The sequence below is a fragment of the Gracilinanus agilis genome, chromosome 2 (genome assembly GCF_016433145.1).
Source record: "Gracilinanus agilis isolate LMUSP501 chromosome 2, AgileGrace, whole genome shotgun sequence".
In the NCBI taxonomy this organism is placed as follows: domain Eukaryota; kingdom Metazoa; phylum Chordata; class Mammalia; order Didelphimorphia; family Didelphidae; genus Gracilinanus; species Gracilinanus agilis.
The window spans coordinates 604,616,000-604,632,262 of NC_058131.1; the positions used below are offsets into that span (position 1 = coordinate 604,616,000).

At 37.8% G+C, this 16,263-nt stretch overlaps 1 protein-coding gene across 1 annotated transcript in view; it reads left to right on the forward strand.

Annotated features, from left to right (window-relative positions):
• The window catches only part of ARNT2 (aryl hydrocarbon receptor nuclear translocator 2), a 258,400-nt gene that overhangs the window by 194,195 nt on the left and 47,942 nt on the right, over positions 1–16,263 (forward strand). The window contains exons 10-12 of the mRNA XM_044660152.1: positions 4,255–4,389; positions 5,673–5,747; positions 15,296–15,447. Of these exons, the coding sequence (XP_044516087.1) occupies positions 4,255–4,389; positions 5,673–5,747; positions 15,296–15,447 (362 nt within the window). The remainder of the gene's footprint in view (positions 1–4,254; positions 4,390–5,672; positions 5,748–15,295; positions 15,448–16,263) is intronic.

The window sequence follows — 16,263 nt, forward strand, 5'->3', positions numbered from 1 at the left end:
TGTGTATAAGAGACAGGGAAGGAAGGAAGGAAGGAAGGAAGGAAGGAAGGAAGGAAGGAAGGAAGAAAGCAAGGAAGAAAGCAAGGAAGGAAGGAAGGAAGAAATAGTGAGTTAGAGGAAAGAAAGAATATTTTTTCCTTCGTCTTTTGTCCTGACTTGTAATTCCATTGGTGTAAGGAGTTCTCACCTTAAGATCAGCAACTGTTCTGCATCTCAACCCTTTAGAAAGCACATTGGGCCAATTGCTCAGCATCACATAGCTAGAATATGATCAAGTCGACCTGAAACTATTCACTACACTTTGTAGCTTCTCAGGGGATGACTGACAAAATAGTATTATAGCATGTAGTGGCTTGAAAGGCCATGCCTTTGAAAACATTTTCTCTTTTCTCTCATTTTCCATAATCCATTAATGACCCCATTCACTGTCATGATTTTGCCCTCTATGATAGCTCTGTACCTAAAGATTGTGTACCCTCTGATACAAATGAAGAACCAGCAGGTCAGCCACAGAGAAGGGACTAGAAATAGAATTTTCTTTCTTTAGCTTTTAAGTTAGTCTATATACTCCAAGCCTAGTAGGTCTTCAGAGCCCAACTTCCTATCTTGGTATTTGGGATCTTCTACTTACTTCTAGGTGGCTCAGTGGATAGAGCACCAGACCAGGAAGATGAGAAGACTCATCTTCCTGAATTCAGATCTGGCCTCAGACACTAACTGTTGCCTCAGTTTCCTCATTTATAAAATGAACTGGAGAGGAAAATGGGAAACCACTCTAGTATCTTTGCCAAGAAAACTCCAAGTGGAGTCACAAAGCTAAGACATGACTGAAACAACTGAACAACAACTTACTCCCTAACCTCCCTTTTCACAGACCACAGTGCTAGTGGGAAGGTCAAAGACTAAATTTCTGAGGGAAATTACTTTCCAAGTCCTATCTTTCATATCTCTTCCAAGCTCAGCATCTCCTGTGTAAAACAAGCCATGTGAAAAGGCTTGGTCGCTCCTCCAGCTGTGACTTTTACCCTTTTTTCCTCTTGATCTCCCCTCTGTTCTCCGTATGGAGGGAGACACCAACCTGAGCTTCCTGCAGAGATTATGGGAAGGGTGGAGAAAACCATTTTGTCCCATTCTCATAGCAGAAAGAGACTGAACCACAGTTTATTGTGGGAAGCTTTGGATGTGGCCCTGGCTTCTTTATTTCCAAGGAAGCCAAGGGTGGGGGTGAGAGAAAGAAAATTATTTTGCTTCGCTAGCTACAGATCAGTTGCACCTGCTGGTACTCTGCTAGGAAGACAATATCCACAGTGGCATTTTTGGGAACAGTAAATATAGAGTCCTATTCACCGAGTCTTTGATTTAGGACCACACCTATCTGACCCTAGAATTCAATATGAAAAGAACATCCATAATTCAAATACCCTAAGAACAGAGACTGGTGTGTATAATGTCTATCTTTGTGTCCGAGAACAGGGCATTGCACAGAGTAGAAATTTAATAAATGATTATTTAAATTGAATTGAATAATGAAATTATAACTCAATTGTGGTTATACATTTTCCTGGATCTAAAATTTTTCCTTGATTTCCTTCATTTACCTCTTTCCCTTAGCCAAGATTTTGTTTTCCCCAAATGAACCATTTGCCTTCTGCTATCTTTCCATATTTCACTTTCTTCTATTCCTCTTCCCACAATCTCCTGATCGACCACCTGATTCTTATATTCAAGAACGATCTATGCCATATATTTATATTACCATCTACAAATAATTATTGCTATTATGCTGTCAACATTGCTCAGATTCCTTCATCTATGTGTATGTGTATATTGCCAAAACAGTAGGCAAGGTTAGGACAGAATTTGGGGGAGAGGACAAGGAATGGGACTTCTTGTCCTTTAAACTCTAATCACTGAGGTTCTTGATTCCTTGAACCATCATAATTTTCCCCTTGGAGACAACTCAACTCTAGATTGTCCATGTAATCCAAGAGATCGGCTTTGCTTTTATGAGAGTTGAAAGGAAAAGTCAAAATTCCTTGGGTTATAAATTGTTGTAATTCCTTTTCAGTCATGCATTTGATACCAGAGGGATAACAATAACAACAACAATAATAACTACCAATTATATAGTGCTTTAAGATTTTCATTTTTTTTCAAGTATTATTTTATCCTCATAATAATTCTGGAACATAGGTGCTATCCCTATTTTACAAATGAGGAGGATGAGGCAGACAAATTAAACACTTTTCCCAAAGACACACAGCTAGTATCTGAGGCCAGATTTTAAAATTGGATCTTTCTGATTCTAACTGGCATTCAATCCACTGTGCCACCAAATTACCCTCATTAGATAAAAGATGAAAGACTTTAATAGACACTCTTTAAAGGAAAAAAATGCAAGTTTTCAACAAGTATATAAAAATGTTTCAGAAATGCATATTAAAAATAATTCTAAAGTTCAATCTTATTCTCATTAGATGAGCAAAGATAACACAAAAAGGAAAATGACAATTGATGGAGTCAAAAGAAGATAGACACTCTAATGTATTATCAGTAGAGCTTCAATTTGATCCAAAAAGAATGTCAACGAAACTTATTTTTTAATGCAGAGAGGAAAGTAGAAAGAAGTTCAGAAGGGGGCCCAGATAAAAGTTTTATATACACTCACATACTATGTATGTATATATACATATAAATTTAAAACAGACTGTATATAAAAGATGAACAGTTTCATAATACAATCTCCTTTGTATTTGAAAATGTACATTCTTCTTGATACTCTAGTTCATTTTTTTTAATCCTTCCAGGTTACCTTTTTTATACCCCTTTACTATCCTCATTTATTGTGCCTTTCTTTTTCATTTCTTTGTGTCCCTAGTGCCTAGCACCATGTGTTGTATGTAGTAGGTAATGCATAAATCCTGATTGTCTTGAATTATAGAATCAGGTTGTCATTTCATTGTAGTTAAACTCCCTCCCCTTTCACTTTATCTTTTCTTTTACTTTCCTCTTCTACTTCATTGGCTTAGCCAAGACTGACTTTCCTCAGGTTGACCATTTGCCTTCTGCTCTCTCCCATGGAGGCTTCACTTTCTCCCATGTCCCCAAATCCCTAATATCCATGAGAAGAGAGAAGTCAACTACCTAATTCTTGTATCCAGGAACTCCTTACATATCATTACAGCTAACCACCACCATTCAGGTACCCTTTCATTAAGGTCCATGCCCTGTCTTTAGATTGCCATCAACAAATTTTCATTGCTATCACTTATGTCAACCTCCCTTTACCCATCTCCTACTATTCCCAGCCAACTTCCAGGCCTCATTGGCTCTTTAGTCTGGAATATTGTGATAACCTGACAAGTGGCCTTCTCCCCATGTCCCACCTTTCTTCAATACACATTTCATACCCCTTTCAACATATTCTTCCTAAATCACAGCCAGATGCTTCTGCTCCGCTTGAAGGGGGAAAAAAACACCTTTGGTGCTTCAGACACCTCCACCAAGTAAAGTTCACTACCTTTCCTAACCTGGCTTCATGCTACCTTTTCTGCCTTATCTCACTTACTCCCAGTCATCATCATTCTAGCCAAAGTAGACTACTTACCATTCCATAATCTCATCCTATTCCCAGCTCCCTGTCTTCTTCCAGTCTTTTTATTTATGCCATCCCACATGGCTAGAATAGGTTTTACCCTTCCTCTTCACTCTACTTTTGCCTGTTTAAATCATTCTCATCAAGGTTTGAACTCAGATTACCATCTCCTCCATGAAGCCTTCTTTAACTCCCTTCCTCCACCTCTTAACCTGAAAGGGATCCTTCTCTTCTTGAAATGCTCTCATCAATTTCTTTGGAATTCTGTGATATAGGAAAGTGCCTAGACTTGAGACCTGACTTTGATATTTTCTAGCATCATGACTGTCTAAACAAATCTCCCAAATTCATCCAAACTCTACAAGCCTTCATTTTTTTCATCTGTAAAATGAGCATAAAAATGCTGTCATTTGTGTTTTCTTCCTATGCTCTTAGGCTTAATATTTAAGTTGAATAATCTTTCCCAAAAAATCTTTAATTCACAGAGTTGTTTCTTTTCTTATAGCTTTACCATTGCCTAGTCCAATGATTCTTGGCATGAGTGAATCAAGATAAATCATGTTTTAACATTTGTTTGTTAACTGAAGTACATCTTTGATTTCTCTTTTAATTTTTTTTCCTGAAATTCAAATAATTGCTACTAATTCTTTTGTTCTCAGGTAACTAGCTCTCCTGTATGCATGGACATGAATGGGATGTCTGTCCCTGCTGAGTTCTTATCCCGACACAACTCTGAAGGAATCATCACATTTGTGGATCCAAGATGCATCAGTGTTATTGGCTACCAACCACAGGTTGGTAGATGATTTGGTACTCATGAATGTCTTGGCTAACACAATTTAGAAAATCTGTCTTCCCTAATGGACACAAAGTGCTTGGTCTTTGCTAGCAACAATACAGATACAGTGTTGAGAAGCAAGACTCCTTAAACAACATGCTCAATTTAGGGAAAGTATTTTGCTAGGTGCACCTTGAAGTCTTAAGCAACTCTAAATTAAAAACTCTTTCTACACATGGAATGGCATTATACAAAATAGCTCCTTATTATATGATGCCTAAAATACCTGGATTTTTTAACAGTTATGAATCCACATTACTCATATAGATACTTTATTGCTATCATCTTTTCAACTAAAATCTTGACTCAAAACATCTGAATATCCAAGTGAATTTATCATGTTTAGATGAAATTGATGGGCAATTATTTTTATTTCCCATATACTATATCATATGAGTAGAATGCTGCCTTTAAAACCATGATAATAATCTATTTGTTCACCTTCACTGGCCATAAAAGATGCATATTGGGGGTGAGAGAAGTTTGCATTTGGCTACTGTTTTCGCAGTTATGCCAACGTAGACTCAAGCTTGGTCCCTTTGAATTCTGTGGTTTTGACCAGGGAGTCAATATAGCTGCTTGACTGTTTTGTATTTCCCAAGTAATAATGTCTCTCTGTGCATGCATTTAAATTCAGTGTTTGGCTTTAGAGTGGTTGATTCCTGTGCACAAATACTCATCCATTACGTTAAATATTTTCTTTCAGGATCATGCTTGCTCTTTTGAATAAAAGATCAAATAATGGAACTAGGTAGTAAATGTTCCCCTTAACTACAAGATTGTTTCATGCAGAATGGCATCTTTTCATTCCCAAGAGAACTGCAGTTTCCACATTTAAATAATTACAGTTTTCATAAGCAACACATCCTGTCTTCACTTGGTCATTTTGCTTTCTTTTAATGTTTATTGGAAACATGCTTATTGTATTGTGCTCCTCCAAAGCAAACAGAATATAAAAATTCCATCTCCCTAGGAAAAAAAGATTCTTTGGGATATTAATGTATTGCTTTATGCAAGCACTGATCTTGCCATCAAATATGTCTGGTTAACATAGTATTGTTAACAGGAAGTTTCATATAGACACCAAGACAAAATTCTCAGCTGTAATTTTAGAGGGTGTCTGAGGGGGACTAGTAGATATGGAAAAGACTGAACAAACAACATTTCCTTACAACAAAGAAATGAAATGTGAATGGTGGAAGTTGAAATTACATACTGAGGCTTTTCTTTTATGTCTAGGATCTTCTGGGAAAGGACATTTTGGAATTCTGCCATCCTGAAGATCAGAGCCATCTAAGGGAGAGTTTTCAGCAGGTACTATCCTAAAATGAGTCACAAAATGTACATAAATCTGAATACTTTTTCATATGGTCAAGAGGATGTATATGGTTGCATGATAATGTATGTGACCCTGTCTAGTACATAAATAATTGTCCCCTATTAAGCCTGTATTAACAGAAGAGAAAATTCAAGTCCATTTAAAATTTATGAAAATACATGTAACAGAGCTGTACTGGTTGATAAATGATAAAGTTTATTAAACAACTGGCTTTCTGGATAGGTGGGGGGAAGAAGCATATGTGACCTACTTTTCAGTTTAATCTATGTTGACATTTTCGCCATCATTTTCTTTAGACTGGATGATTGACAAAGCATTATAAGTCCTGATTTGTGGTGTTAGCTCATTTCCAGGGAGTAAAATGTTTTCACTGAAAATTTAACAATCAGCTCTCATGAGTCAGCTCTAGCTGGCTCTAGCATGCTTCTGAATTTTATGATTGTTTAGAGTTGGAAGGGACCTTAGAAATTATCTAGTCAACTCTTCTTACTTTACTTTTCTGTGTATGTATTGTAGTCCTCAAGTAGAATGTAAGCTCCTCGAGGACAGGCTCTGTTTTCCATTTGGGAGACATTATTTTGCCAATGCCTTCCATAATGCTTTTTTATGAAGTAAGTGCTTAGTAAACATCCGTTGAATTAGATTGAACTGTACTGGACTAGATCAAATGCATTCAATTTAACCAGGGGGAAAATCTGGTTTAGAGTGTATATTCTGAATCCTTCAACCCTGCATTATAGATCTCTGCATTTAAGGTCATGCTGCAACTCATATAGCCTCCCAATATAATGAACTTCTTCGACAGTGAATGTTTTCAAGAACATTTCTGTTTACACATAGAAGTATTTCCTACACATCAATGATTTATATATAGAAATGCCTTTTAGGAGGGGCTGAGCCTAGAGTTCCTCTGCCCCTATAGAGACCATGCCCTTCATTCTCTAGATTAGAACACCTGGGGGAAATCTGACACAGAGAAACTTCTTTCTCATAGGTAGTTCACAAGATTATAGGATTTAGAGGTCATCTCTTTAGTTAGAGGCCATTAGAGGCTATTTTTAGTTCACCCTCCCCCGGTCCTATTTTTCAGATAATAAAACTGATGCCCAGAGTAGCAAAGTGACAAAAACTAAGTCTTCTGAAGCCATTTTTTTTCCTTTTTATTAAGCTGTATTGATATCTCTTGCTTTTCCATGACTTTCATTCTTTCATACATCCCCTATGTTTCCTACCCAGGCAGCCTTCCCTTGTGATAAACAATGAAAGAGGAAAAATAAATTCAGAGAAAACAATGCATCACACAAAACTGACCGTATCTGCAGTATTCCATGTCCCCCCACCTCTGCAAAGAGGGGAGGGAGGTGTTGTTTTTCATCTCTTCTGAAACCAAATTCAGTGTTCTTTCTACTATAGAAAAATAGATGTTTTATGAAAATGTTCAAGTATTGCCAGATTCCTTCTAAAAGTTTCAAGGGTTCTCAAAGTGCAGGGAACCTAGGAGCGTCTGCTCTGAGTCAGGAGACCTGGGCTCCTTCCACCAGGATTCCTTCCTTGCCATTGTGACTATCATCTGTATGAACTTGAGCTCCCATTCTTCAGCGATAATGTAGCCCATATAAACTTTGGGAACCTTTAACCCAGCCTCTCCTCCCATAGACACTCTAGTTTCTAGAGTTCATGGGCGACTACACCTCTTCCTCAGAGTTCTAGGGGTACCCCTTAGAAGTTGCAGATATATTTGTAGTGTTTTGGCTTGATGTCCCATTCCAGTGGCTTCTTACCAATATTATTTGCCAGATTACTTTAGTATCACCTAATCAGTGACTGTCTCACCCATGTTTCAATGTCATCCATATCTTTGATTCTCACCTTTATGATATTTAACAATTAACTTGCAATTTTAATTCACTTAACCAATTTGCTTTCACAAGGGGTTTTGGATAGTAAGAACCAAACTTTAAATACATACCACCCAACTGGGAGACCTGGTTGCATCTTCTCCCCTAAATCAGTCCCTAAGATTAGGTTCAGCAAAACTTCGACTCCAACAACTTCATTTCTGAATGTAGCTTAGCTAAGGGAAATGTCCCTTCTCTTAGCTGTCTTCAATGCCATGCTAGATTGGATCAGTTAGATCACTCCTTGCCAGCTCTAGCTTGGACTCTAGTTCCTGGACTTCTGGTGCTTTCCCAACCTTTCAAAGCATGTAGGGTCATAGTCTTCTCTGTTCCATCTCCAATACTCCTTCATCTAAGGTAGGAAAGAGTAGACAGATACAACAGGGACAGAAGTGACAACAGAGCGCTTAGCTCATGGTTTCATGTTAATTGGTCCTGGTGGAGAGAGTAAGCCATGGGTACTCTCTCCATTTGGAAGCTTAGAGCAGTCATTTTTCCCTCCCTTAAATATAACCAAGAAAAGAAAGAACAATTTTGCCAACTGAATTCTTTTTTTATGCACTCTCTTCTAGCTCGGCAGTCAGCCAAAAGATTTTTCTTCACTACATAGTAAGTGGACAGGAAGCAGTCATATATTTTCTGTTTATGCTCTAAAGTCCATGTGAAGGATTGCATCAAGGAGAACACACAGCACATGCTCTTAACAAATGGGCTCCCATTAGCCAGTCCTCCATTACTGTAAATGAAGGAGTTGGACTCTTAAGGTCTTCTAAGCCAGAAGTTAAGTACATAATTCTGTGGGCCCTGTTCATTGAGAGAGCCCCTGCCGCACTACAACCCTAGTCAGAAGAGGAACCACCACTGAGTCAGGGGCATGGAGGTACAAAGTTTTGGTTCGAATCCAGCCTCAGACACTATAGTTGTGGACAAGTCACTTAACCGCTGACCGCCTCAGTTTCCTCAAATATAGACTGGGCTAATAGCACCTATGTCACAGGGTTGATATGAGGATAAAATTCTATAATATTTGTAAAATGCTTAGCATTAGGCCTATCTACACAGTAGGCACTTTATATATATATATATGTATTTCCTTCCTTCCTAGCTGAGGTCAAACATAGACCACATTTTTTCATAGAGTTAGAATTATAAAAATGGTCATTATCCTATAATTGAGAGAGAAAAAATATTAAATTAAAAAATGGTCATTGCCTGTACTCTCCCATCCTGGAAAGAGCAATGGAATGGGAATCAGGAGATCTAAATTCTTGCCTCTATTTTGCCACTACCTCAGTAAGTCTGTCATTTTATTTCCCCAAGCCTTGGTTGCTCCTCTGTGAGATCAGTTAACTGAGTGTGATGATTTCCAGTCTTCCAGCTCCAAATTCTCTGATTATAGTGCACAGATTAAATGGGACTCGAAAACTGTTCTCATCATCATTTGTAACATAGTTTCTATTGGGAAATGAATTTTGAGTTCCAAACAGCTGACTTAGAAACTTGAAATAACCCAGTGGTAAATGGAGGATTGCCTGAGTTAGTTTTTAACTCAAAAGCTTCACCAGCCATTACTTAATTTCTGTTCATGAGCTATCTTTTGTATTTTTTATGAATTCCTCCAGAAGTTTGCTTATACTCCTTTCATGATGTTTTGTTCTTTGCCCAAGACAGATCTGTTCTTATCTTTAAAAACTTCAAGGAAAAAAAAAACTTTTTAAAAAATTAATTTTCCAACATCATTCTGGAGGCTTATGCTGCGTGTGAAAAGCAGTGAGTTTGGCTTAAGGGAATTGCTTTTGGAACCTGGAGATGCCTTCAATTAACATGCTTAGGAAGTGATGAGCCCTGTTAACATCCCCAAACTGCCAATTTAGAGAATTGTTGGCGGGAGTTGGAGCTGAATGGAAATGTCTGGTATGTTTCATCATGCTTAAATATAGGGCAACATAACCATAGACTAAGATTTTTGGAAATTTTTATTCTTTCTGGGTTATGGTTCATTCTTCTTGACACTGAAAGGAGCTACCATGCTCCTTCCCCAAACAAAACCTATATAAGGCAAAAAAGTACAGGCAACATTGAATGGGATTGGAAATGGATCCCTTTAGGGCCTTAGTCCTATCCCTATTTTTGAGGAAACTTTCTTTCTATTTCCCTCTCTTGTGGAAGCCATGCCTTTTCATTACCAGGTGGACTGTATTTTCTCTCTCCACTTTTCTGTCGTATTTTCTTACCTCTGTTTCCTCCTCACTCTTCCTCTCTTCATGATTTCCTAGTTTCCCTCTGGTAGCTCTTCCTTTTTTCCCCATTTCCCTTTTCTCATATTCTCTTTTTCCATCTTTCCCTAATATTTTCCCCTATCTTTCTTCCCCTTTGTCTTTCCTTCCCTTTCTTTTTTCCCTTTACCACCTTTGTTTACTTTATTTTCCTTTATATGTTCCTTCAATTTCTCTCCTATTTTCTTTTTCTCTCCTTTTTGTATTTTTCTTCTCTGTTCTCTACCCACTTCCTTTTTACACTCCACATCTTTGCCTTCTCTTCCATTCTTTTCTTTTCCTTCTTTATTTCCTTGTCTTTTGCTCATGTTTCAAAACAGCATGACATTGTGGGGAAAGTGCTGGATTTGGAATCAGAGGACCTAGGTTCAAATCAGAGGTCTGCCTTTTACTACATATGACTTTGAGCAAGTCATTTAATTTCTCTGGCACTCAGTCATCTTATCTGTAAAAATGGGGAAAGGTCATACTCAGCTATAACTAGCATCCCTTCTAGATTTAAATTGATTATTATCCTATAATCTTAGGACATAATAATTCCTATTAATGTTTGCAAAAAAATTTACTCTTTTGTAATTGTATGTCTTCTTATACTTGACACAATTTAAGTTAATAAATAGTTCATCTAAACCCTAACATGGCCAGTTATTTAGACTATAATATTAATTACGCTGAAATACAGTCCTCTCATGGCCCAGTTAACTGACTTTGTGGCCACAGGTTCTACCCCTAACCCTTTCAGTAATGCATGCCATTGGCCACAAGAAGAATGAATGAAAAAAATGTGAGAGAATAAGTGAAACTTAATCACTGCCACTTCAAAAATAAATAAAAACCTAAGAATTGCTAATCTTGGGTCAGCATAAATTCTGTACACAAATATTACCATCTAAAATCATGTTGATGTCTAAGGAGCCAGCAAGTAAGTAACCTCCAAAATTCTCAAAAGATAGCACATTAGAGAAGGAAAGGACCTTTTAAATTATCTATTCCAACCTCACCATCATGGTACCAGGGAAAGAACAAAGGATTTGGAGTCAGACATGCTTGAATTATGGCTTTGCTACTTACTATGTCTCTGTGAACATGGGCAAGTTATTTCCAAAATTCTTTCCTTTCCTATCTTCTTTCTTGGCTCTCCCTCTCCTTGCCAACTAATATTTCTTTTGCAGATGATATTTTTATCCCATTTGATATGTAATATTTAGCTTTGCACAAGTGATCAGTTTTTGAGGATTTTATTCGAGAACATGAAATGTGTTAAAAGTTAAGCTTTATACAGCTTAGTTTCTGTGTATTTTCCTATTTAATATATTTCAATATTTTCCTCAAATAAATCCTCCCATATTTTCAAATATATTATCATAAAATTCATCTTGGCTTTACAAAGTCAATGAAAACTGACCAAATAGGAAGGTTTATTTTATTATTGATGTATAAGATTTTAAAAAATAATAAATTAAAATGTTAAGCATGAATTCGAGGGATATCTCCATTTTATAGAGCCACAGAGATTGTAAATTGCTGAGGTTTTCAGAAATTGGTTGGTTACAAAAAGGAAAAAAAAAAGGGGGACTTAGCATCTGATTCCTTGCCAGTACCCAGCTCATGTAGTATCAATTCCTTGAGAAGGCAAATTTATTCATATGGTGGGAAAATTAAGCCAGGACAGTAATATCCTTTGGCCAACAATAATAAATATAGACCAGAATCAAAGGGTCTACTGATCAGCTATCTAATATGCACTAGGAAATCCTTGGGCTGGACATTGACACAGCCTTTGTATTCTTTGGGATTCTGCCATTGGGCGTGGTTGGTTAGAAATTGTTGAAAGGAAATGCCTTGCTCATTTGAAACTGCATAGAGTTGGTTTCAAATAAAAGTGAACTCTTCAATTTTAAAAGTATTTGTATATCCTATATTTTATACTTTATTTGATCTGATGAGCATATTCATGAAATCTTTACTTGGCACATTATTTCACAAACTTACATATGACAGAAAACTGAAAGTAAGATTTGAAAAATGAAAAATTAAATATTTCTTGGCTGGCTGGAATATCTTTAATTAAAGAAGATGAAATTTAATAGATATAAATATAAAGTCTTTAATTTGGGTTGAAAGAATCATCTTCATAAATATTAGATGGGGACACAGCTAGTTGGCTCAATGGATTGAGAGCCAGGTCCAGAGATGGTAGGACTCAGGTTCAAATCTGGCTCAGATACTTCCTAGCTGTATAACCCTGAGCAAGTCATTTAACCCCAGTTAACTAGTCTTTACCACTGTTATACCTTGGAACCAAAATTGACTATTAATTCCTATTAATTCTTACTTACCTTACCTATTAATTCTTACCATCTCAGAGAAGGGAGGATGAGGGAGATGTGGAAAGGAGAGAGAGAATTTGGAAATCAAAATTTTTTTAAAAGAGTGTTACAGGGGGCAGCTGGGTAGCTCAGTGGATTGAGAATCAGGCCTAGAGACAGGAGGTCCTATGTTCAAATCTGGCCTCAGACACTTCCCAGCTGTGTGACCCTGCGCAAGTCACTTGACCCCCATTGCCTACCCTTACCACTCTTCTGCCTTGGAGCCAATACACAGTATTGACTCCAAGACGGAAGGTGAGGGTTTAAAAAAAAAAAGGGTGTTACAAGTTGTTTTGCATATAAGTGGGGGGGATAAAATATTATTTTTAAAAGAGAGTATTTTGGGGGGAGATAAAGACCTTCAGAGACATAAAAGAATATATCATAAGAGAACCTAGCAGAAGGCTCACTTTGAGAAGGATTGAAGAGGAGGAAGAAAAGAACCTTTTAATCTTTTAGTACTTATAAGAGAAGGGCATTGGCTCTGTATGTTTGCCAAATGTTTACAATTAAAGAAATTATCCTTATTCTATCAGGCCTTTTAGTATATTTATCCTTGGAGAACCCAGAGGAAGGAAACAATCAGTATGGAGGGAAAACCCAAAATATTCATTCAAGTCAAAGAATTATAGTAATAACTATGGAACTGGCAATTGAGAAAACTGGTTTACACCTATCTGAATAAGGCAAATCTGACCACGTAACATTCATTCAAGTCTAGAGGCTCTCTATTGCTTCCAGGATTAAATATAAAGTCCTTTGTTTGGCTTATAAAGCCCTCTATAACCTCGTCCTTTCCTACCTTTCCAGTCCTCTTATACCCTAGACTTCCCTTTTCTCCTCTACCCCCTGATTCTGTGATAATGTCTTCATTGCTGTTTTTTATCACTCCATCTCTCAGTTCTGAATGTTGCCCCTGGCTGTCCCTCCATGCCTGCAATTCTTTCCCTCTTCATCTCTGCTGCCTGGCTTCCCTGGCTTCCTTCAAGTCTCAGCTAAAGTCCCACCCTCTGCCAGAAGCTTTTCTCCTTCCCACTTAATGCTTCTATTTTCTCTGTATAGATCACCCATATCTTGTTTATACGTTTTTGTTTGCCTGTTATTTCCCCCATTAAACTATGAGCTTTTAGGAGTAGGGACTGTCTTCATCTTTCTTTGTAACCCCATCATTTGGCACAATACCTGGCACATAGTAGATACTTAATAAACATTAGTTGATCAGCTGACTGATAGTTAGGGCTATATTACTAGGAGGATGACTAGGAGCTTCCCAAATAGGCTTAATTATTTCACAAAAATCATCTGAAAGTTAGAAGAGCCCTGAGAAACCATGTGCCTAAGATTACATTAGCTTTCATTTTTATAGCTACTTAGTACTGCTGATTTAAAATAAGCTTTGCCTACATTTATCTATTCTCTTTTGTCCTGTTCTCAGAGGGAAAAGATAAGTACTGTTTACCTTTGCATACCCTGGCCTCGGAGCTTCTCCTTTCTATGTTAGGTAACCTAGATAGCCTCCAGCTATTGGACACTTTCCAAACTTATCATATCAAACCACACTCGTGGGTCCCCCAAGTGAATATGATATAATGTCATCAAATGAAGACAGCTGTAATTTTGAAGACAGAGGATTCTTTTGCAAAATGCACATTGTGGGCAGTGCAGAGAACTGGAAAGTGCATCGGCCAAGGTTCTAGTATGGTTTTTGCCATTAAATATCTTTGTGTCTCTGAACAAGAGATGTCCAGCTTCTGAGAGACAGCTAGGAGGTATAGTGGACAGAGTGCTGAGTTCCATTTGCCCTCACTAACTGTAGGATTATGGGAAAGTGACTTAATCTCTCTCAGCCTCTATTAACTCAGCTGTAAAATAGAGATAATAATAGCATCTGCTTCCATGAGTTGTTGTTTGAACCAAAGATAATATATGTAAAGTGCTTTGTAAACCTTAAAAGTGCTGTATAAATGCTATCTGATAGTAGTAGTAGCAACAGCAGTAATGGTTGTTAGCAATAGTAGTGGTAGTAGTTGTAATAGTAATGGTAATAGTCCTAGTATTCCTAGTGGTAGGAGGAGAAGTAATAGTAGTAGGAGGAGTAAAATTAATGGTAGTAATAGTAGTAGTAGTGATGTTGGTGGTGGTAGTAGTAATGGTGGGATTAGTAGTGGTAGTAGTATTAGTAATGGTAGTAATAATAGTAGTGGTGGTGGTGGGAGGAGGAGGAAGAGGAAGAGTTGTTATAGGAGTAGTGGTGGAGGGGTTTATGTTGGTAGTAGTAATAGTAATGGTCATAATAATAGTAATGGTGGTGGTGGGAGGAGGAGGAAGAGGAAGAGTAGTTATAGGAGTAGTGGTGGTGGTACTGGTGGTGTATAAAATTTCCTCAGTTTCCTGTTCTATAAATCAGAAGGTTTTGCCCAGTGATCTTTAAGGTACATCCAATTCTATGGTTCTGTTCTCTTTGTTACCTGTGTAAATATGAGTAAGTCATTCAACCTTTCTAAATCTTGTCTCTCTTAATCTGTAATATGAAGATTTTGAACTATAATCTCTAAAGTTCCTTCCATGTCTAAATTCTCCTATTTTTCTTTTTTCTATATTCTAGTATCATGTTTGATTTTTGGGGTGGAATCACTTCCTTATGGCTATCTTATTTATATTCCCAGGCAAAAAGTTGATGCAGTGGATAAAACACTGGGCCAGTAGTCAGGAAGACCTGAATTCTTATCTGACCTTAAACACTAGTTGTGTGAGGCTGGACAAGTTACTTAACTCTGTTTGCCTCAATTTCCTCCTATGTAAAATAGGGACCACAATAGTACCTACCTCCTAGGGTTGTTAATGAAGAACAAATGAAATAATTATTTGTAAAACACTTAGTATGATGCCTGGCATGTACTAGATACTATATAAATGCTCATCTCCCTTCCCACCTAATTCCACCCTTTTGCCTATCTATTTCTATAAATTATTTCCTCAGGTTGTTAAGCTGAAAGGTCAAGTACTATCAGTCATGTATCGATTTCGGACCAAAAACCGGGAATGGATGTTGATCAGGACCAGCAGCTTCACTTTTCAGAATCCTTATTCTGATGAGATTGAATACATCATCTGCACCAACACAAATGTCAAGTATGTACCCCCCCCCTTTCTCTAGGTTTTGTTCGAAATGGAAATGATTTTTCATAAAATAACACTTCTTGGTTTTAGATGAAATACTGAGCACCATTCCATTGTTACTGCTTTGTAAAAAATTAGCCTTTCTGTAGGATTCATCTATGGAAAGTTTTCCTCCACACCAACTGGTATGTCTATAAGGGGGAGTGGGGAGGAAGAAGGCCAGAATGCCAAGTCAGGTTGGCAGCTCCACTCTGGTGTCCCCCACTATCTGATGCGAAGGAACAAAGGAGGCTGGTAGTCATGGTTCCCTACCTTCTACTCTCTAATACTCTTTCAAAGCAGTTCCTATGCTGTCTTCCCCCACCTTCTACCCCTCCCACCCCCGCATGCCCCACTAAATTGCTCATGCATTGGAATGAAGTCCTTCTCCCTGCTGTTCTGGCTGCAGTTACCCAGATTCCTCATCCTGCTGGGATGTTGGGATGGGGAGGTTGTGCTACTCAGAGAAGAACTGCTTTGGAGAATGGGGCTAAAACACAAGGGCACTCAGCTTGAAACCCATTTTTCCCAATTCTGTCGCTGGAATTCCTTCCTCCCGTGCTGGGCTTTTTAGGTCCTCTACAATTCTGTCTTTGGATGGGGTTTCTAATCTCTCTCTCTATTTTTTTTTTCTCTTTGTCCAAAAGGACTTCCTTCTGTTGTGGCTTCCCCCTTTCTCTCTTCTTTCCCATGATCTTCTTTTCTATTTCTGTTTCCCAGCATCCTCCTCTTTTCATATTCCTTTTCTCCCCAGAGCTTCCTTTCTGCTCCTTCCTCATTCTACATCCT